The sequence below is a fragment of the Sorex araneus genome, chromosome X (genome assembly GCF_027595985.1).
Source record: "Sorex araneus isolate mSorAra2 chromosome X, mSorAra2.pri, whole genome shotgun sequence".
In the NCBI taxonomy this organism is placed as follows: Eukaryota; Metazoa; Chordata; class Mammalia; order Eulipotyphla; family Soricidae; genus Sorex; species Sorex araneus.
This window is the reverse complement of record NC_073313.1, coordinates 205,009,094-205,033,144: the sequence shown is the minus strand read 5'-3', so window position 1 is coordinate 205,033,144 and position 24,051 is coordinate 205,009,094. Positions and strand designations below refer to the sequence as shown.

At 36.7% G+C, this 24,051-nt stretch overlaps 1 protein-coding gene across 3 annotated transcripts in view; it reads left to right on the top strand.

Moving 5' to 3' along the window:
• TLK1 (tousled like kinase 1) overlaps window positions 1–24,051 on the top strand; it is a 145,223-nt gene that overhangs the window by 47,496 nt on the left and 73,676 nt on the right. For all 3 annotated transcript variants that reach the window (XM_055120320.1, XM_055120321.1, XM_055120322.1), the window contains exons 2-3: window positions 5,551–5,669; window positions 13,776–13,847. In XM_055120320.1, the coding sequence (XP_054976295.1) occupies window positions 5,551–5,669; window positions 13,776–13,847 (191 nt within the window). The remainder of the gene's footprint in view (window positions 1–5,550; window positions 5,670–13,775; window positions 13,848–24,051) is intronic.

Genomic DNA, 24,051 nt, shown 5'->3' with positions numbered 1-24,051 from the left:
TTTCACTTTACTAGAATAGCTAAAGAATGTGAACATTAAATATTAGCAAGCATTTAGGAGTTTAAAGTAATAGAACTATTTTAGAAATTTTAACAGTTTCTTAGTTTGTATGCAACATCCTTATGATCCAATGATTCAACTCCTGAAATTTACTCAAAGAAAATGAAACAGTCACAACGGTACAAAGAATATTTACAGCAACTATATACTTACTTTTTAAATGTAATTTAAGAAAATTTTTTAGAGTGATTCTGTGCCAGGGAAGAATTCAACGTTTTTTATGCAGCCAATCTTGAATTGTAAAACATATTATTGACATGTTACTGTGTTTGTATGTTTATTTTAGTTTGGGGGCCACACCTCCTGGTGATCTAAGTCTCTGAGCTCCCAGCTTGGTGCTCAGGGGTCACTTCCAGCCATGTCAGGGACAATGGCTACCCTGGATTGAATCTGGGTTCCCACCTGCAGAGAGCATGTACTCCAGCCCTTTGATTTGTGCCTGGCCCCTTATAGCTGGTGTTTTGGTTTTTTCCCCCTCTAGTGCCAAGCTTAAGACTGGACTAATTTAATATATAATGTTTATGAATCATTAACTTGGAGGTAGAGAGAACATTAAAAGAACAGACCACTGATTAACCTTTGAAGAATATTTGTAGTTAACAGAGAACAAGAGGAAAAACAGAAAAGATACAGATAATTTCTGAAAATTAGAACTTATTTTAAAACACAGAGTTTGGGGTGTAAAGCAGATGCTGTTTCCAAAGTTCGACTAATACATAGTTTCTCATGAATAGGAAGATTACGTGAGATAGAAATATTGATGATCAGAAAAGTATATTGTTACAAGTATACTTGTAATAGAAACCAGATTATGGGGACCTAAGGTGCATACAGAGATAAACCACTTAGGTATAAAGAAGAATCAAAGACAGGTAGTAAAGGATTTGGCTTTTTAAAGAGAGTAGCCTCTTTAAGATGGAAGAAGAAGGGATGCAGTGGGGTCATGTATCAAGATGCGAACATAATCACTTTCCATCCAACCCTCTATCCAGATGAAGATAAATGGCGAGGAAGGAAATTTTAAAAAGATAAGGTCTGTAGAAAATGTTCTTAACCTTTAGCAGAGGATGGCTATGAAGGGCTCTAGTATATTTTGAAAACTCTGGATTCTGATAATAACCTTCTTTCTTCCCTTTCATAAACCTTTTTTCCTTTTTCTTTTTCTATTTTGGGCCACATCCAGCTGTGCTCTGGGCTTATTCCTGGCTCTGCACTCAGGAACCACTCCTGGTATGGCTTGGGGGTACCATATGGTGTGTCAAACTCGGGTTGGCCTCATTTATAGCAAAACATCCTGCCCTGTCTGGTGTAGTATCTCTCCAGCCCAGCAAATTACTCTTATGTCAGCTTAGGGTTTATTAGAGAATTAACAGACATAGGTTAAAGAACATTTTAGAGTAAATTTTATATTTTGTACCTAATTGTGAAGCCCTCTTTGTCTTTCTCTTGACATACATTGCTTCACATAATCTCTTCAGGTCCTTTCATTTGCTGTGAGTGACAATTTCATCTTTTTTAAATTGTAAAGTAGAATTCCATTGTTTATAGACACTTACTTATTCAGTCATCTTGTGATGGGCTTCAGCATCTTAGCTGTTGTAGCAATAAACAGTGCAGTGATACAACTTTTTGAAAAATTGATACTTTACTAATTTTTCAGATAGGTACTCAGAAGTGGAATTGTTGGGTTACATGGTAGTTTTTGTTTTTGTTTTTGTTTTGTAGCTTCTTGCAGAAGTTCCATACAGTTTTCCAAAATATGGAAGGGTTTCTTCTCCACATTTCTTTTTTCATGCCAGTATTTGTAACTCATTTAGATATAAGCCGTTCACACAGATTGGAGGTGATTTTGTCCATCTGTATCTGGTTAAGACACCTGTATAGCTAGTTTGTTGTTGTTGTTGTTGTTGTTGTTGTTGTTGTTGAGTTTCTAAAGTTCTTTGTGTATCTTGGATGTTAAACCCACACCAATAATGTCCCATTGGAGGCTCTTTCAGGGTCAGGGGAATGAGACCCACCGTTGTTAATGGTTTTGGAATATGAATACCCTATGGGGAGCTTGCCAGGCTCTCCCATGCAGGCAGGAAACTCTCAGTAGCTTTCCAGGTTCTCTGAGGGGGAGAACTAGGCTATAAGATGTCGCTTCCCAGAGCTTGGTTTTATAGTCTCTGGATGTTGGCTATTGATGGGATTACACAGCTGTCCAGGGGCAATTTGTGGGTGTGACCACCTAGCTATTGGAAAATGGGGGATCTGGGCGGAGGAGGCCCAGTCCCGATCCAAGCAGGCATGGGGATCTCAGCCCCGGGTCCTGCACACCTGGGTTTCTCTGCCAATTCCTTCATGTGTGAGGCTTCTCCGAATGTGCGGAGAGGGGCCTTGAGCATGGTTGTGGCTGGGTTCTGGAGGTCTTCGGCTGCCGGGGCTCTGCTCAGTGCAGGGAGGGAAACTCAACCCACCCCCTCCGAGGGGCCCCAGTGAAGGACATACATTATCTTTGTTTACAACAATTTTTTTTCTTGGATATAAAATTCTAAATTCATGACTTTTTCTTTCAGTAGTTGATATTGCTTTTAAGCAACTAAAAACTATGCACTTTTATCTTCACTCCTCTACAGTGCTTTTTCCTACCCATATCATCTGGCTGGTTTAAGCTATTCTCTTAAGTTGTGTTTTAAGCAATTGAAATACGTATTTGGTGTAATTTACTCATTTTGCTCTAAACTTCACTGAAGCTGACAGGATAACAGTTTTAATCAACTTTGGAAAACTCTAAATCATTAATTATTTAAATATATTTTATGTCTACAACTCCATTTCTGGGATTCATGGTGAACTTCTATAGCTGCTTGAGGGCCAAAGTGATAGCATAGCAGGGAAGACTTTTGCCTCGCATGCAGCTGACTCGAGTTCAATCCGCAGCACCCCACATGGTCCCTGGAATTCTGTCCAGGAATGATGCCTGAACAGAGAGCCAGGAGTAAGCTCTGAGTATCTGTGGGTGTGGCTCATAAAACAAAACAAAACAAAAAAACAGACTGCTTGAATATACAGCAGTTTGCTAATATTCTGCTTATTTTTGACACTTTTATATGAGCACTTCACTCTGCCATGTCTTTAAAATTCACTAATCTTTTCCTTTGCAATATCAAATTATCTGTTTAATTCATCCAGTTTCCATATAAGACACTTTTTTTTTTTTTAGAAATTCTGCTTATGTTTTCCAACTCTTTCATGGTCTTTCCTCAGTATGCTTATGTTCTCATCTATTTTCTAGAACATATGGAGTCAATTGTTAGAAATGAACTTTTATTTTCTTTCTATAATTTAAATAGGGTATTGAGCGGTAGCAAAGCGGGTAGGGCGTTTGCCTTGCATGCGGCCAACCTGGGTTCGATTCCTCCGTCCTTCTCGGAGAGCCTGGCAAGCTACCCAGAGTATTCCGCCTGCATGGCAGAGCCTGGCAAGCTCCCCGTGGCATATTTGATATGCCAAAAACAGTAACAAGAAGTCTCACAATGGAGTCAATTACTGGTGCCCGCTGGAGCAAATCGTGAACAAAGGGACGACAGTGCTACAGTGCTATTGACAAGCCATTATGGAGTCATCCTTTATCCTTGCAACTTAAATGTTATAATGGAAAACTACATGAAATAACGGTTCTAATTTTTTTCAAATTTATTTTGACAAGCCATGATATAGAATTCTGTGATAGTACAGACACACACCATCCCATCAGAAGACTCACCTTCAAGTGACCACTTCCCTCCAGTGTCCCCAGCCCTGAAACATCAACTTTGTTGACCATCTCTCTCATTCTTGCCTTTGACATTTGTGAAACAACAATTTCTAGAGATGAATTGCCAGGTTATATAGAGCACAAATTCTTTAGGGAGTGGAAACAGGTGAGTGAAGCACACATGAAATACTTTAGTTTTTGACCTGGAGGTTTTTGTCAGGTATCAGTACATGAAGGGGATTCTATAAGTATAAGACTAGCTGTCTTCTTAGAGTTGAGAATTGGGAAATCAGAAAAGCCAGAATATCTAGCTTTTTAAGACAAGTGAACAGAGAATCAAGAACTGCCCAGGATAGAAAGTTTTAAAGTTTGCATAGAGCTGCTCAGCTTGCATTTTAAGTTAAATACCTACTATTGCATGGGTGATTTTTTTTTTTTCCTAGAGGGTGGAGGGGGTGGAGGGAGGAGGAAACTTTTGGAAAGAAACAGAAAAATTCCCAAAACACACATAAGACAGAAGAGTTGATATTTCCATTTAAGTGGAGAATCCACTGCTTCACAGGATTCAAGAAGAATACAGTTCGACCTGGGTTGTACTACTCTAGAAATTAGCTGTAACCTATTAAAGCTTAAAAGTGAATGTTGAAAATTTTAAACTGTTTCACAGTAACTGCATCTCAGAAAAGAGACTCCAGGACATTTTAAATAATAATTTGAATGGTTAGCATTCAAATGAAATTCAGTAAAGATAGATTTATGAAATTCCGTAAACAGATTCATAGACATATGATGTAATTACTAAAAAAATTACATCTGCATACTGTTTTTGGTAAATTGAACATTTTGACTATATTCTGCCTCTGAATGGATATGGGATGGATGTCTTTCCACCACATAATAAAACAGTCTTTCCTATTTTAAAATGTAGCTAGTCAGATAAGCTATAATTTTGTATAAGCATAGAATTAAAAATTAATATTTTTTTAAACATTGCAGTCCATTGATGGCTCATGAAATAAGTAGCTCATGGCCAGTGTTTTTTTCTTTCAATCTCTGTGTCTCTCTGTCACTCACTTTTTTTTCCCCTTTTGTTGTGTTGGCTCAACCCAGAGCCTCACATGTGCTAGGCATGCCCTCCCTCACTATCCAAATCACTGACCCTAGTGTTTTAATTTTTTAATGAACTATAAAATAGACTGGACAACATTAGAGGGATCTGTTTGCACCACGAAGTAGTTTTCTTGGTGGTTAGGTCTCTCTGATGGTACTCAGGGAGCCTGGACACCGCTCCCAATGATACTAAATCAACCAGTCTAGCAGTTAAATGCTAGGGTGTGTCGTTGCAGCAGTGCTGGGGTTCACCAGGGCCACCCCTGAAATGCTCCAGGGGCCTTGAGGATAAATGCTTAGTGATACTGGGGAGTCTTGTGGTTCTGGAGATTGAATCGGGGTCAGGTGTACCTAAGGAATACATCTTAAACTCTGTACTATCTCTTCTGTCTCTACTTGTGGAACTTTTAAATTTATGTGTCTATAGACTAAGTCACATTTTCTTACTGTGGATTGCGCCCAAAAATGTTTTGTAAATGAGCATGAAAATTACAGAAATCTTAAAAACTTTTAATTTTATGTGTTAGCAGAGTTCATTGTTGATCATGAAGATTTCAAAATGCATTATTGAGCATGCAAATAGATATGTTATATTTGTGTTAATACCAGTATATGTATCTTTTTTATTTTTTCCTTAATAGGTGCAATGGATGAACTTCATAGTCTGGATCCAAGAAGACAAGAATTATTGGAGGCTAGATTTACAGGTGTAGCAAGTGGGAGCACTGGGAGCACTGGCAGTTGCAGTGTTGGAGCTAAAGTGAGTCTGATTATAATCTTTATATTCTTCAGATTAAATAATCTAAAGTGCATTTTACAAAGGAAACCTACATGTGTGCTTAAGAGTGAAATTCTTAGGACTTCAATAATAAACATCAGATTGTCTTCAACTCCCTACCTCAAATTGCAGGAATTTCTTGTCCTGTTCTCTTCTGAGCCATTGTGATCATTTAAGATACATCCTCAAAAATAAAATTTCAGGTCTTAAGATACGTGTATGTTCATGGTAAAATATTGCTGTTTAGGACGGTTGTACAAAACTGAATAGAATTTCAAAAGAATGCACTGAGTATCTTTTTCCACATCTCAAAAATACTTATCACCATCTAGATTTCTTACTTATTTTTTATTTTGGGGGTCACATCTAACAGTGTTTGGTGGCTGTTCCCAACTCAGTGCTAGGAGAACCATCTAGTGCCAAGGATCAAACCTGAGTTTCTAGTATGCATTGCAGTTCATTGAACTTTTTGAGAATCCCTTGTAAATTGTTAAAATTCTTTACCTATTTTTCTATGAGAATTACTTTCTTTTCAAATTTATTTCCCATGTTTACGCATATTTTATAATTTGATGGTGATAATATATACTGATAACTTCTTGTCATAAGTCTATTAGCTTTACTCAGGGTTTCTGTGATGAACTGGACTCAGTTTAACTTAACAAAGCTCACTAATTTTTTTGTCTTAAGACTTATAATGCTGAAATTTCTACAAAAAAGACAAACAGGTCATCACCTTGAACCCTTTGGGTCAGATTTTTCTTAATGATTTTAGGCTTTTTTTGTATTATTGTAATAATAATTTATAACAGCAGGAATAAAGTTTTAATGGAAAATAACCAGTAAAAAATTCAATATTAAACACTGTTAATCTGTTTGTACCAAGATTTTGGTGCAGAACATCACAAAGGATTGAAGGGTATAGTTATCTGTCCTTCGAGCATAATTAGATGATTGAGGTTTTAAGTTACAGAATGGTTTATGATGAAGTACTTTAGTTAAATGACTAACTGATGAGAATGTTGTGTCCCTGCTTATTTTCTTTGAAATATATTGTTCATTTCACTGATTGGTGAAGTGGAGAAAATTCATGTAGGATATTGTCATTTGAATTTTTTCTTAGATTTTACTTACAAAGTCAGTGTCACCATCAGTTTTAGAATTTAAAAGTGTTACTGTTTCTTGATATTTACTGCCTGATTTGTTACTTTATAATATGTAATCATCTGGGGCTGAAGAAATAGTACAACAGGTAAGGCACCTTCCTTGCATGTGGCTGACCCAGGTTCCATTCCGTGGCTGACTCAAGCTCCATTCTTCATGGTCCCCCCCTAACAGATCCAGGAGTAAACCCTGAACATCACCTGGTGTGGCCCAAAAACAAAGTAGCAAAAAAGTGTAATCCACTGTAATTTTTTTCCCTTGACCTTTTTTGGTGGAAAATGATGATTTCTTAATTTTCAGCTAGAGTATTAGGTCAATGAAAGCTGAACTGTATTATAAAAGTAGGTTTCTGGTCTTTTAGTATTCATGCAGTACTTTGGGCAAAGCAAGAAGATAACTGTAAGGTGATGATTTATGATTTGAATGCATCCTTTTAAATGATTAAAATATTTTTCTGATTCCACTGTCAAATTACCATAAACTTAGTTGCTTTGAACAACTTTCTAAATAAACTCTATTTCAAAAAACTCCCTTGATTCCCAAAAATAATAAACAACATACATTTATTACCAGAACTCTAATGATCTTATTGGGCTAAAGTCAAGGTGTATATAAGGTTGTGTTCATTCATTCCTCTTGGTTCTTTTCTTTGTTTTTAGACCCAACAGTATTGCATCTCGCTTACTCTTTCTTTTTTGGAATAGATATCTCCCTCTCAGTACACCTAAAAAGGTTCTTCTCATTGTGTAATTGTCTAATCTAAGTATGCCCACCCCAGTTGGAAATCTTGTATAGTCCCATTTATAAATCTTGTAAGATTTAAAATTCTTACCCTTTATCATGTCTGCAGAGTCCCTTTTTGCTATATTAAAATAACATTCACGGGGGGCTGGAGCGATAGCACAGTGGGTAGGGTGTTCCCAGCATCCTGTATGGTCCCCCGGCACCGCCAGGAGTAATTCCTGAGTGCATGAGCTAGGAGTAACCCCTATGCATCTCTGAGTGTGACCTAAAAAAGCAAAAATAAATAAATAAATAAATAACACGGATTATGAGATTATGACTGGGTGTCATTGGAGGCCATTGTTTGACCTATCACACCATCATCCTTTCCTTTGTTATTTCAGTAGTTTTAGTTTGTTTGCTTTAGCATAGGTAGGAACCAGTGATGGACAACAATGAGTTATGATGAAGTAATTATTTTGTATGACATAATAACAAAATATCTCAAGTGTAAAATTCAATCCTATATTTGTGAAAAGATCTAGTTGACCTCTGATACTTAATTGTAGTAGGATGGCCTTTATTCTACTAAAAAAGTGGTGTTATTTTTATTTTTATTTATTTATTTTTTTAGGGTTAGGATTGGGAAAAAAAAGTGTTATTTTTATTCCTTAGATATTCTTTAAGAAAGAATAAAAGATCAGGGAGAGAGCCCAAGGGACTGGATCTCTTGGTTTGCATTCTGTATGTCTGGATTGATTCCTGGCACCACATGTTCCCCTGAGCACCAGGCCACCTGAGTGCTGCTGGGTGTGTCCAAATACCATACCAGTATCTACCCACATATTCACAAAAAAAAATGAAAAGGAATAAAAGTCCTGACATACTAATTTCCAGTCTTTAAAAATATTGAAAGTGCTTCCCAAAAAAGAAGTGTAAAAACAAAAATGCAGTTCATTGGAACCTGTGGTGCCCCTCATGCTTCTTACCACAGTTATTCTGTTAATTTTACAGTTTTATTGTCATATTTGTTCTTTGATGATTTATGTTTCACCTTTATTTATGTAGTTTTGATAGGGAGTCGATTTTTCTTCATCAGTTGAACTAGTTTTCTCCATAGTGCTTCTTACATTATCTGGCTTTTTTCCCCACTGATTTATGAGGTAACCTTTATCAGACATTGAGTTGCCTTGTATATATATGCAGGTTTGTCTCTGAAATTTCCCTTTTGTTTCAGTGGTCTGCCTGTGTTCCTGTGCCAACATCACATTAAACAAAAAGTCAAAATACATCAGTCCCTTTTTTAATTGTTTAACCCACACCTGTCTGTGCTCAGGGATCACTCCTGGTGGGGTTCAGGAGGCCATGTGTGGTGCCAGGGATCAAACACGGTCGGCCACATGCGAGGCAAGCTCTCTACCTGCTGTACTGTCACTCCATCCCCCCTTTCACTATTTTGAAAATTTTTTTGTTTCATTTTCTTAGCAACTTGTGTATATTCTTTTTTTTAATGTTCATGGAAAGAACAGTAAACATTCACCATTAAGCCTTTTTTGCCTGCAGGTTTTTGGGAAAGGCGGTCTTCTACTACCATTTAAATTTCTTTACTGTTACTTAGCTTATTAATCTACTTTATTTCATGGAAGTAAATATTGCTACATTATTTTTTTAACCTTTATGAATTTTATTCTTTTTCATGTTTTTCTTTTTTATTGAGTCTTGCTGATGTTCTTTTTAAAAGATGTTGGTTTCAATCTATTTCACTTTTTTCCCCCATTGATTATTGCTTTATAATTTTTTCCTTAGTACTTTGATTTGTTCTGTGGTTTTTCCAGCTATTGTATCAGATTGCTCATTTAAAAATGTAGATTTAAGGGGCTGGAGTGATAGCACAGTGGGTAGGGCGTTTGCCTTGCACGCAGCCAACCCAGGTTCGAATCCCAGCATCCCATATGGTCTCCTGAGCACCGCCAGGGGTGATTCCTGAGTGCATGAGCCAGGAGTGAGCCCTGTGCATCGCGGGGTGTGACCCAAAAAGAAAAAAAAAAATGTAGATTTAAAACTGAGTGCTGAAAGGAAGTAAAGTAACATATGCTATAACCTTTCAGAGCCTATCTTGCAAACCATAATGCCTAAAAGATTTAATGATCACTGAACAAAAACTGAGTGCTGAAAGGAGGTAAAGTGACATATACAATAACCTTTCAGTGCCTGTATTGCAATCCATAATGCCTAAAAGGGAGAAAATAAAAGAAGGAGGGAGGGAGTGGAAGAGAGAGAGGAGAGAGAAGAAAGTATCTGCCATAGAGACAGGCTGGGATGGGGCTTGGGGTGGCAGGAGGGAAACTAGGGACATTGGTGATGGGGAATGTAAACTGGTGAAGGGACAGGTGTTGGAACATTGTATGGCTGAAACCCAATTGTGAACAGCTTTGTAGCTGTGTATTTCGCATGATTCGATAAAAATATGTAGATTTAAAATGATCATTTGTGAGATTCTCACATCTCCCCCACAATTTTTGTTATACTTTCATATAGTAAAATTCATCCTTTTATTGCATAATTCTGTATGTTTTCGCAAAATATATACAATTGAATAACTACTCCAGCAATTATTACATAAAACAGTTTCTAAAGTATTCCCACATGCCCTTCTGTACGCAGCCCCTCTAGGTTGCCCTTAGCAACCACTGATTTGTTTTCTACTCTTAGAGTTTCACCTTTATAAGAATATCATTTAATTGAAATAAGTATTATAATAGTAGCTTTCAAATTTGACTCTTTGGGGTTTTTTGGATCCACGCCTGGCAGTACTTGGGGCTCATTCTTGGCAGTGCTGGGAGATCATATCCTTCTAGAGGGTTGGCTGTGTGCAAAGCAGTTACTTACCCACTGTGCTATCTTTCTGGCCCTGAGCTTAACTTTTTAATGTAGGATAATGCATCTGAGATTCATTCATGTTATATTTTATTCCGTTTATTGCTCTTTGTTATTAAGTAATAATTTGTCGTATAAATATAGCACACCTATTTTTAATCCAAATGTTTGAGTTGAGGAACTTGTAGGTTGTGTTCAATATTTTGAGACTTACAAATAAAACCATAAACACTTGTATATTTTCAAAGATTATCAATTGTTTATATGGTGCAATATCAATCCAAGCAACATATAGAACATTTTGTTCCTCCAAACTATTTTTTGGTTAGTGTCTAGATGCAAAATGCTCACTTACCCCCACCCTCCATGCTGATTTCTGTCAGTAAAAGTGTGTATTGAAGTTTTATATGTGTGGAATTATGAAGTGTGCTTTTTCTAAATATTTGACTTCTTTGGTTTATTTTTGAGATTATTCCCATAATGACATGTTTCAACTATTCATATTTAATTGGTAAATGTTCTTCTTTTGTGTGGATTTACTATAATTTATTACCATTTGTGGAATGACTGTAGGATGTTTTCAGTATTTACCTTTTATAACAAGATTGTTTTAAATATTCTTGTATAAATTTCTCTTAGGTATGGAATAGGGTACATGTATGTTTAACTTACTTAAGAATATGGTATAAGCACTATTTTATGTTCTTGGTTCCTTTATTATAAATTAGCTGTACTTATTGTGAGAATTTCGTGCTGAGCTTTCAATTCTGTGTCATTAATTTGTGTATCTCTTAATTCTAATGCCATACTGTAGCTTTATAGTATGGCTTTAAGTCAGGAAATATGATACTTCCATTCTTTTTGTCTCAGGATTGCTTTGGTTATTTTAGAGCTTTTTGTGGTTTTATGCAAAGTAAGTACTCAGCATGTTAAACTATCTCTCTGACCCTCAGACATCTCTTGAACTTCCTCTCATGTTGTATAGGTCTTGGTGGTAACTAATTACCTTAATACTAACCCCTGCAGAGGCATTAATGAAAATTGCTTGTTACCCAGGTTTTGGTTTTGCTTTATAATTTTGGGGGCTACCCTGAGCAGTGCTATGGGCTTACTCCTGACTTGGTGTTCAGGGATTGAACCTGAGTCATCTGTGTTCCAGGCCTTAACCCCTTAACTATCCGCCCAGCCCTAGGTTACCCAGTTTTGTTGTAAATGTAAACCCTACCATTTTAACTGAGGTACCGTGATTTATAACACTGTTAATGATAGCTCTATGCATATATTATTCCAACACCATACCCACCAGAGTGCCTGCTTCTCTCCATCAATGTTCCAGTGATCCCTCCTAGCTACCCCCCTCTCCCCTCTGCCCAGGTAAATTCAGTTCTGAGTATTTACATTTTTATGTGGGAAGTTGTGGGTACTCGAAATCATTGCCACTGTTTCCATTGTTCTTGAATCTTTATAACTTAGGCTTCTTGATTGTTATTTATGATGCCTTTTTTCTTATACTTGACATTCTTGCCCCAATTAGATTATCATTTTTTCTAAATAGTGCTTGAATCATACTCAGGTTGAATGTTATTTTGTGATGAAAGCAGCTGTTAAAGTCCCCAGCATTGTATTAGACATGTATGAAATTGATCAATCATCAGTTTAGAATCTTTACTGTGATTGAGAGCCAACTTGCAGCTTTCTAATAGTATTAGCAGTTACAAATAGAAAAGATCAGCTAGCCTCCTTTTATAGGAGGTTCATTTATGCATCATTTTTGTCATATGTGGTTCAGCCCATTGTCTTCTGATCTAAAATTACTGGAAGACATTATTGTGCTTATGGTCAAAATGTCCACAAAATTATAAGCTTTATAGAAGCTATATTGGAAACAAAGCACATTTTATTGTACAGAATTATTGTTCATTTCTGTTTGTCATATTTAAAGGTGTTAAAGATATTGTATAAACCCTTGAGTAAAACTGCTTAAATTGTCATCTTGAGAAAAATCTAATCCAACATTAAAATAAAGATTAGAAATCAAGAATTGCTTAATTCGTTAATATAAACAAAAGCAAATGTGTACATATAGAATATAATGATTGTAAGAGGAATTAAGGAATACAATACTTTAAGATAAAACAAACATTTGTTTTTATAGTAGATAGTAAATTTAGGATCCTGTTACCCTTACAATAATCCAAATTCCTTTATTTTTATTTATTTTGTGATGACCTTACATCATTTTATTTTTTATCTTATTTAAAAAAAACTTTATTCTTATAAAGTTGTTCACAATAGTTCATTACAAAGAGTGTTCAAACACCAATTCACCACCATGCACCTTCCCACCACCATAAGAGGAAAGTGTGTTAAGATTGTTGTGTTTCACCCTGGAGCCATCTAAGCCTTTATATAAGAGATTACAAGCATGAATATTAAAACCAATGTATTAAAACAAGCATGTATATTAAAACTGATATATTAAAACAAATGTGTGCTACTTTTGGTACATCAGTGGGCTAGAGTGTGAGAGGATGCAAAGGTGGCCACGCACTCCAGGATATTCTGTGTTGCTCTCTTCCAGGAGCTTTATTTCAATCTCTGGGTCTTGGCCATTGATGAGATTATATGGCGCTGGGGGCAGTTTGTGGTTGTGACTGTCAAGCTGCTGGGGAGCTGGGAAGAGGAAGCCCCAGCCCCGTTGTAAGCGGGCTTGGATATCTCATTCACAGGTCCCACATACCTGGGTTTTTCTGCAGGTTCCCTTGTAGGTGAGGCTCGTTTGAGCTGGTGGAGAGTGCCTTGAGCATGGCTGCAGTTGAATCCCAATCTTTACTCTTGAGTTTAGTGTTCTGAAAAATCAGCTCTGCTGGGGAGATGACTCAGTGGCTGGAGCTGACACCTCCTATTCTCCAGCACAGCTGGAGTAGCCTCCAAGCAAGCACCAGAATGTGACTCACCCCAAACACTCAGCTAATGGGTCAGATACTGAAAAATATTGGGAGCTGGAGAGAAAGGATAGGGATTAAAGCACTCCTATGGAGTCAAACTGGGTTTGGTCCCCTTTGGACTCCTGAGCACCACTGGATATGACTCAGTCTCCACCTCCCTGTTCCCCGATTTGTAAAAAGATAGCAGAACTTAGTGACTTGATAAAACTTTCCAAGATATTTTATACTGTAGAAAACTAATATTCCTTTTATACCTCATTTGATTTTCAGACATAAAGGAATGGCACCTTTTCTATTTATGAAGATGATTATTTTCTTTGTAGTATGTCTTATTTAAAATTCCTCCTAATTTTTATTTTCAAAAAATCTTTAACAGGCCTCAACAAATAATGAAAGCTCTAATCACAGTTTTGGAAGCTTGGGATCTTTAAGTGACAAAGAGTCGGAGGTAAGTAACAATTCAAAGTATGATACTATTAAAATAAAAGCTGAAATTGCTTTTTTTTTTTAATATTACATTATTTTCCTTCATTAATCCTTGTGCTTAAGGTTAATGCTTAAATTGCCTGTGGGAGTATTTTCTGTCTAGGAAGCAAAGATTTCAGACTGAAGATTGTATTTGATGTTAGAAAATATAATTTGGTTTTGTAGTTGAACTTGTATAGTTGTGGTATATAATCTTAATGGGAGATAATCATTAGCCATTCATTCTAGGAGATGGTGGATTTTTAAATGCTTGGGTTTGTTTTTCTATACTTTGCTCCTATTTTGGTCCTGAGTGAGGGTTCATTTACTATCTGAGATAACATACCAACCCTGATCTCCTTACACCCAATCCCCCTGAAATTTCTTCTGGGATTTCGTGCTGTTGGTTTCACATTTCACATTTTTAAATATTTTTAAAATCCCCTCTCTTTACACCTACTGACCCCATTAAGAAAATGCATGGGGTTTTTGTAAGTAGGCATTTGGATTTGTGGTATAGTTCACATTAAGCATAATAAATACTGGCATCTTTTCATAATGTGTAGACAGGAAGTTCTTAGGGTTTTAGTGTCTACTTGTTGATGCTGCAACTTCAGTTTTTTATAGATACAGTCTGCAATATTTTCTCTTCTCAGATTTATAATTCTGTCTACTTTTCAACATTTTTATGTGTGTATGCATGTGTGTGTGTTCGTGTGTTTCTTTTTTGGTGTTAACTTATTTCTACTTGATCCAGTTTTAACCTTTTTTTCCTACTTAGGCTAGTATAAATTTATCACCTTCCACGTACCAGTCGGTGGCTAGTAGTCAGTAACTCATAGTCTTTTGTTTTTGGTGTTCAGTGGAAAGGGACTATCAGAGTTGACATCTTTTTTTAGCCTTGTTTTATTGAAAGCATCAAGGAATCTCCAGGTAGACAGTTTTTCAGTTTTCTTCAGGCACCCTGACACTCCAAAGGAGTGTGGCATAGGGCTCTCACTCATCAGGCTTTCCCTTCCACAGAGACAACTGGCAGGCAGCTGAAAGGACTGTGCAAGTGACGGGACTTTATCTGCAGTAGGTTCCCTTGAGGTAAGCGTTAGCAGCCCCAGATGATCACAGTTTAGTTTTCTCCAAGTTAACACACTTACATTAAATCCTTAAACATTGTAGTTTCAGATCTAGTCAAACCACAGATTTTAAAAACTATCAAGAATGTTTTCACTTTATGTGTCCTGGACTTTGGAACATTTCTTGATATTGCCAGTTATATAACCTGTTTAGTAATTTCACATGCTTCTTTTTTTCACAAACTTATGAGGGAGAATAAAGTAATTTTTGATACCCTTTTTGTTTACCAAGTATGGTGTTTTTTGATAGAATTTTTAAATTCATATTTACTTTTTGGTGGGGGATGAGATGGTCTCTACCCAGCAGTGCTCAGGGATTACTTCTGGTTCTCAGGGATCCAATCCTGGCCATGTGAGAGGAACATGTAGTGCTGTGATTCAAACCTAGGCCTTGCATTCAGTGTATTTGCATCAGCCTGCTGAGCTATCTCTCCATCCTAAGATAAGATATTTTTAAATGATGGTACATAGTAAAAGATCATCTGTAGTAGTTATATCTATATTTTTAATTGTTATTCATATATTATTCCCAGCCTGAGTTACAGATCCCATGTCTGAATACTTTTTTAAAAAGTATCAGGTCATTAGAAAATATTATTTTCCTTTTAAAAATTTTAAGTATCATTTTTGGCAGTATTTTTAATTAAAATATTGAGTGTTTTTTTAAAAGAAAAACTAATGGCATTTGCAATGAAATGCAACTTGACTAACAATGATATATTTAACTTTATTTTATTTAGAGGTCATCATTTGGGGGTTTTTTGTTTGTTTTTGGACCACACCCAACAATGCTCAGGGATTACTCTTGGCCTGTTTAGGGGAGCATATGGAATGCTGGGAATCAACCCAGGGTGGCCATATGCAAGGCAGGCATCCTACCCACTGTACTATCTATCGCTCTAGCCATTTCATAGGTTATTTAGTAAAGTTGTTGGCGGTTAAGCTAATGCAGTCTAGTTTTCTAGTTAACGAAGTTCTGTGTTTCTTGGTACCTGAAACTAAAGTTTATGTAGTATTTCATTGTCTTCTGATGCAAATTTATTCTTTTGGTAATTTGTGCCCTGGTCAATTTTAATTTTTTTAATAATAATTTTTGGGTTTTATGAGGAAATAGCACTAAAGGCTCTATTTAAGATAATAGTTTCATTTCTTTAATGGTAAGTTTATTTAAAATAATAATTTTAATACTACCCACCTGGTTCCACCATGCTTATCTATATTCCTTTAGGTTTCCTCTGGCGTTATTTATGTATTTAAAAGATACATTCCTTGCTATTCTGGTTCATTGATTGAGGTTTTATCAATCCTTACTTCCTATTAGGATTTTTGAAGAGTTTATGTAACCAATATCCTGTTTTCCTATTCTCATCTTATTCAGTACTCATCTCAACATACAGAATCTGATTTGGGGTGTGGGTTTTTTTGGGGGAGGAGGCTATAAAATGGTATTTCATATTCATTTTCATTAAAATTGCTTCAATTAAAAGTTTCATATCAAGTTTAGATATAAATTATTTCATATGTAAATTTTTCCCCTCAGTTTTTGGGTGAAAAAAATCAATGAACAAGGATGCTTAGGGGTTATTCCTGGCTCTGCACAGGAATGACACCTGGCCATGCTCAGTGGAACATAAAAGATGCTGGCGATCAAACCCAGATCGGGTATTCACAAGGCAAGCTTCTTACCTGCTGTACTATGTTTCCACCCCAATTTCTATGTGTGTAGAAATTGTGGAACAAGACTTTTCTTTTTGCTAATGAAGTTGCCTAATACTTAAGAAGCTGTTTGTTTTGTTTTACTTTGTTATGTTTTTCTTGGTTGATTCAATGGGCACAAAAAATTATCGTATTTTTATAAGGATTTATTAACTATTATTTTCTAATTCAGCGGTTCCCAAATTTATTTGGCCAACCACTCCTTTTTCTAGCAAAACAGAAAATGTTGTACAAATTGAACATGGCCCTACATATCTCCCACCCCACCATCGTTCTTTATAATATGTAATTATGAATTAATGAAGTGATTCCTGTAGCAGAACAAACTTTCATAAACAGTATGGAATATATTTTAATAGATGCAAGCACAAGGTACTGTGGTAGTGAAAAAGCCCCTAATATATTCTGCTTGTAAGTGAGTGCAGGGAAGAGATGTCTTCCTTCAATTCAAGAGAGGAACATTGTTAGAAAAAACTAGGAATTTATCACAGGAGGTAGTGGAAAAGTATAAGGAGATTGAAGGTAGGGGAGACTAGGAAATACTTTTGTTACTGCATGGAAGCGTGATGAGGGATTTGTTTCAAGCATAAGGTAGTGATTATCAATTACTGTTGCACTTTAGATAACCTGAAGAACTTTTAAAGTTCTTGATTCTACTTGATGTAAAAAGTAGAATTAGTAGAATCAGATGACTTTGAATAGAGGAGAAACAGAGGAATCTAGGATAATTTGGACTGGAGCGATAGCATAACGGGTAGGGTATTTGCTTTGCACGAGGCCAACTCGGGTTCGATTCCTTCACCCCTCTCGGAGAGCCTGGCAAGCTACTGAGAGTACCCCGCCCACACAGCAGAGCCTGGCAGGCTACCCATGGCGTATTCGATATGCCAAAAACAGTAACAATAAATCTCACAATAGAGACGTTACTAGTGCCCGCTTCAGCAAATCGATGCACAATGGGATGACAGTGATACAGTGCTATAGCTTTATACATTGACTTGATCTTTCCACTGTGTATGTGAATGATCATGCCTTTGACTGAAATAGGCAATGAATACTGAAGATTAATAGATTTGGCGTAGCAAGTTATGAATTTAGTGAGGGTCAACACTGACTTTAGATACCTATGGAAAAAACAAGTGCAGATGGCTCTCCATTTATGCCATAGGAACTAGTGAACTGTCTGGAGCTCAGCAGACATCAGACTAGGGATAATGTAGGAGTTTTGGGCATAGGTAAGCAGATCTCAAAGTATAGAGTCTGAGAAACCTTAAAACTTGGGTGCCTGCAAAGGATTCTTTTTTCTTTTTCTTTTTCTTTTTTGTTTTTCTTTTTGGGCCACACCCAGCAATGCTCAAGGGTTACTCCTGGCTCTGCACTCAGGAATTACTCCTGGCAGTGCCTTGGGGATTGAACCTGGGTCAACCATGTGCAAGGCAAATGCCATATCCGCTGTGCTATGGCTCCGGCCCAGGATTCTTTTTTTTTTTACCAAAAAATTTTTTTAGAAACGTATTATAACTGTTCTAAGACATTATTTGCCCTTTTTTACAATCATGCTAAAACATATTTGACAACTTAACCTTTTTTGTGTGTGTGAGTTTATAGTAGAAATTTCCAGAGTACTATGATAGGACATTATCTTTCTTTTTTTTTTTTGCATTTAGGACAAATATTTTTTTATTGAATCACAGTAAGATACAGTTACAAAATTTTCATGTTTGAGTTTCAGTCATATAATGATCGAGCACCCATCCCTCCACCAGCCATCAGTGCATATTTTCCACCAACAATGTCCCCAGTATCCCCCCCACCCCAGCCTTCACCCCCACCCCGCCCATGGCAAGCAATTTCCTGCATACTCTCTCTTTCCACTTTTGGACATTATGGTTTGCATATAGATACTGAGAGGCCATCACGTTTGGTCCCTTATTCACTTTCAGCACACATCTCCCATTCCAAGCGATCCCTCCAACCATCATTGACTTAGTGATTCCTCCTCTATTTCAGCTGCCTTCTGAACCCCAGCTCATTAGGCAGGCTTCGAACTATGGGGCAATTTTCCTGGCCCTCATGTCTACTGTCCTTGGGTGTCAGTCTCATACTATGTTATTTTATAAGACGGAATATTTATTCCATAAGCACCTTACACTGATGGCATGATTAGATATTCAGAGAAGTGCTTAGGAACATAAGTCTAATTTACAGTAAGTAAAATGTAAACATTTTAAAGTATAAAATTTACTATAAAGCCGACAATATTTGTAGCTTTTGAAGCATTTATTTAAGAGTACCAGAGATAATTAAAATGCTTATAAAGTGTTTTTTAAAAGCACACTACCAAAAATAGTACTCCCCACATCATATTGTAAAATTTATAAAAGCATTTGATAGGATATTGAGATTGTAGGTAAATTCCCTTTTTTGACAGGTTGGGCAACTTGATTTTCTTATTTGCATTTCTCTAAAGTGTCTATGTTTACCTTTTTTTGTTTTTTTAATTATTATTTTTTAATTTATTCTTTTATTGAATCGCCATGTTGAAAGTTACAAAGCTTTCAGGTTTAAGTCCCAGTTATACAATGCTCGAACACCCATCCCTTAACCAGTGCTCATATTCCACCACCAAGAATCACAGTATACCTTCCCCCACCCCCCGATCTTTCTAATGATTTGTGGATTTTGAACTTATTAAGGTGCTTTAAAACTTTTAGTATTAAATTCAAATCTGGTAAATATTAGTGGTTATGACTCATGAATAAAAGCTCTATGGTGTCTTAGTGAATTTTAAGAGAGTTGTATTGGGGTTCTTGTATCCATAGTTTTTTTGTAATTGGGCAGTTATTTGTCATATTGCTGATATTAGTGTTTGAGGCACTCAGTATTGCTACACCACGACCACCACTAAAGTGCCAGCATTCCTTTACCATTGTCTCTAGATCTCCTCACACTCCCAGCAAAATTTCTGTAGTCAGACTGTCAGTGGGAGGGACCCAGATGTTTAAAACTTGCTTTTGTAGATGAACTCATCCTGATTGTATAATGTTAGCAGGCAAGATGGGTGTATTAGAGAAAGACTGACAAGGTGCAGACAAGGGGCTAGAGCGACAGCACTGCAGGTAGGGCTTGTGCCTTGCATGTGGCTGACCCGGGTTTGGTTCCCAGCATCCCATATGGTACCCCTGAGTACCATCAGGGGTAATTCCTGAGTGCAGAGCCAGGAGTGACCCCTGTGCATCGCCAGGTGTGACCCAAAACGCAAAAAAGAAGTTGGAAGAAAAATAGAAGAAAACAATGGAGAAAAATGATAAAATTGTTATTGCATTTGGCTAAGATAATAACTATAAGAAGACAGAATTTTATTATCACTTAGGCTTTATTTTAGTAGGTAAATGGGAACAAGAGCCAGATTGATTAAGGAACTATTGGAAAATGAGGAAATAGTGACAGCAAATACTGCATACTTATGGCAGAATCTGGACTGAAGCTCAGGAGACACTGTCTAGAACCTGACTTGAATTATTGTGCTAGGGAAAGGGTCAAAACAGCACTGTGATCAGACATGGAACTGCCAAGAAGAGAGGAGAAATTAAGAGTCAAATGGAATGCTTTTTTTTCCTATGGAGACGTATGAATGGTGAGATCTAGTTCTCAGAGTGGGCAGGGTTATCTGTGAATAGGACTGATTAGAAACATCCTCTCCTTTTTTGGATGAAATTGCATTCCTGATAACCTTTCTTTGCAGTGAAGGTAAAGGGTTATGGGTGGCTGAAAGGAAAAAGCACAAATAGGCTGTGGATGTGCAGTAGGGAGGATACAGGGAAGGTAGTTTGTGGTAAGGGATCATTCATCTTAAAAAATTATTTTAATGTTTCAGAATGCCTGAAATCTGCTTGCTTTATCGGGCTGGCTAAAACTTCAGATTATTTTATGAGGCTAAGAGAAGAATCCCATGTTTCTTGGTTATTAGTGTATTAACAAGATTTAGAAACTGCCTTGAAACATCTATTTGAAGTTTACTTTGTAGGACCCTTCCCTCTTTTCTACTTTCTCTGAATACTTTATAGTTGCTGTTCTCAGCCCTACCTCATAGTAAAATAAGTTACGTTATCTTGTAGCTCACATGGGATTTATAGTGAATATTAATATTACACCTATTCCTCCTCCCTTCCCCTTTTTAAATATTCTGTAACATATTTCTCAACATTTATTTCTTACTGGGCTTTGGATTTTGTAATACTCCCATATAACATGAATCAGAGCTTAATGAGTTTAACAATTTGGAGCAAGAGAAATAGTACAGGAGTTAAGGAGTTAAGTTACTAAGTTACTAGCTTGCGTGTGTCCAACTCTGGTTCAGTCTCCTACACCACTTAGTCCTCAGAGTAAACCCTGAGCAAAGAGCTGGAAGTAGCCCCTAGGACTAACAGGTACAGGCAGTCTTCCCCTCTTACCCACCCCTTAGCTCCCAAATTGTCTCAACAATTTAAAATACATTCTATTTATTGTAGAACCAAAGGTTTCATACCCCTTCTTCCTAAATAGTTGTCAGGTCTTTAAAACTCTCCACTGGGGTTGATTACTATTTACTTCTGATCCAAAGTAATTTGTTATGAATGAGTTAACTTAGAATTAAGGATTTTAAGTTAAAAGCATTTGGAAACTGAGATAATTGTTGCAGCTTGACATTTAAATTTAGATCCACTTTCAGAATTATAATGGTTGTAATGAAAGAACAGGATGGTGTAGATGTGATGCCCTGATTACCTTAATTTACCTCTGCCATTGGTTAATGAAGACTGTTTTATGAAGGTTCTGATTACATTTCTCATTTCACTTGTTTCTACAAGTAGTCTTGGAGTTCAGATCATTTTATTTAAAAAAAAAACTCAGATGAGGAACATTTGGATTGTTAAGTGCTTTTTATGGGTTTTGATTTTGTTTTTGTTGTTTAGAGGCCACACCTGGCTGTGCTGGGGTCATTCCATTCAGTATTTGGGGAGGCCATGTGGTACTGATATCAAGACTGGGACTCCCGAATACAAAGCATGTGCTTCAGCCATTTGAGTTATCTCTCCGGGCCCTGTTTTATTTTAGTTCTAAGAAGAATTTTTAAGGGGTCCTGTTATATGTAATTGCTTAGTTTTGTATTTGGAGGAAAGTAGAAATTAAGAACAGTAGGGATTTAGACCTAAAGTTAGTTGAAATGTGGTTTTAGGAGGGCTGTTATTTTCAGAACTGATGATTTTTTCTATAACTTTCTCTAAAGACTTTTTAATATAAATTAATTTTTAGAGGAGATATTTTAAAATTCCACATAAACATCAGTTGATTGTATTGTCTTCTGATAGTATGTTATACAATTTGTAAGAATAACAAAAACATTTTCTATCTGTGTTTTAGATATATACCCACCTCTACTTTCATATTTCCTTTTCCTCTCCAAATTCATGTTTAACTTGAACATTTTCTCAGTGAACACTTAGGTAACTTAAGTTAATGGGAAAGCTGGATTCTATTTGAAAATACTGATAATACTGGCATAAAATTTTAGATTTTAGATTGATTTTTTTTCTTAAAACTCAGCATTTCACACACAGTTTATTTGAATGGATATTTATTTAATATCTTAGTCTGAACAACTAGTAAGAAAGGAAAAATTGAATATGAATTTAGTGATATGTAGCAAGGTATCACTGAAAATTTTTTTATTTTTATTCCTTCTTGAATCACTTTTATTTTTTTCACTTTTTTTCTGTTTAAAATCTGTTTAATTTCTAAACGCCAGGTCTAGTATTAATATTGATTTCAGCTAAAATATACTTTATAGTTCCAGTATGTGAGAGGGTTCATAGCAAAGGAAGTGGATGAGTCTATCCAGTTGGAATATATGAGCATATACAGCTTTAGTCTTGTGAAAGGAATAGTGAGTTTTAAGTCAAACATGGGTCTAATACTAGTTATTGTTTATAAAAGTTGGGTCAGGATTGTGTAAGAATCATCTGGAGAACTTTTTTAGAATGTGAATAGCAAGGTCTATACTTAGATATTCTTATATACACTGTCTAGATCATTCTAGAGTGCTCTTTAAAGTGTGTATGAATTGTGTATGGTGGGAGGCTTAACTGGGATTGGGGTGGGCACATTGTGCACAGGGGTCACTCCCCGCAGTGCTCAGGGAACCATGCATGACGGAATGAAACACAGGTTTCCTACATGTGCTTGCTTTCCAGCTCCAGTTTGGAGTTAAAATCATGAATTCCTAAAATTCCTAAAATAATGAGTTTGCAAACTATTTAGTCAGGTATTATTAAATGCTTCCTTCTAAAGGTTTATTTAGTGTGGCTGGATGGGGGTTAATTTAGAACAAGAAAGTTCTAAATTGATAATGAAAACAAAATTAAAAGAGGAAGGTAGGGGCTGGCTCGATAGCACAGCGGGTAGGGCGTTTGCCTTGCACGCGGCCGACCCGGGTTCGATCCCCAGCATCCCATATGGTCCCCTGAGCACTGCCAGGGGTAATTCCTGAGTGTAGAACCAGGAGTAACCTCTGAGCATCACCGGGTGTGACCCAAAAAAGCAAAAAAAAAAAAAAAAAAGAGGAAGGTAATGATTTTAAAAGTGAAGAGACATACTTTTAGGTGGGACCAAGTTGGTGTTTGACTATTATAACTGCCTAGTAAATACTTGTTGAGAAAATAGTTAATCATTTCTTCACTTATAACATGTTGTCCAGGCAATCCATTTTTGTCCCAACTGCAAATGATTCTTTAGTATCCATCACAGCAAGGTTCTCAACCACTTAGCATTGCCATTGGGAGTCAGGTATTTCTTAAGAGGGGGAAATTTGTCAGTTCAGTGTAAGATGCAGTAGCATCTTTACCTCAGCACATTAGATACCTGCAGCCAACTAGTCTTTTCCCCACTCCCAACCCCCCAGTGTGGCTACCAAAATTATCTACATATATTTTCAGAAGTTCTTTACGGCTGGGGACAAATCTCTTGTTAAGAACCATCTCATTGGGAGCCGGAGTGATAGTACAGTGGGTAGGCTGTTTGCCTTGCACAGGGCCGACCTTGGTTCGATCCCCGACATCCCAGATGGTCTCCCAAACACCGCCAGGTGTAATTCCTGAATACAGAGCTAGGAGTAACCTCTGAGCATTGCTGGGTGTGACCCAAAAAGCAAAAAAACCAAAACCAAAACAAAACAAAACAAAAAAACCATCTCATTGTGGCTGGGGCAATAGTACAGCCTATAGGGTGTTTGCCTTGCACATAGCAACCCAGGTTTGATCACTGGTATCACATACAGTCCCCCAAGTACCGCCAGGGGTAAGC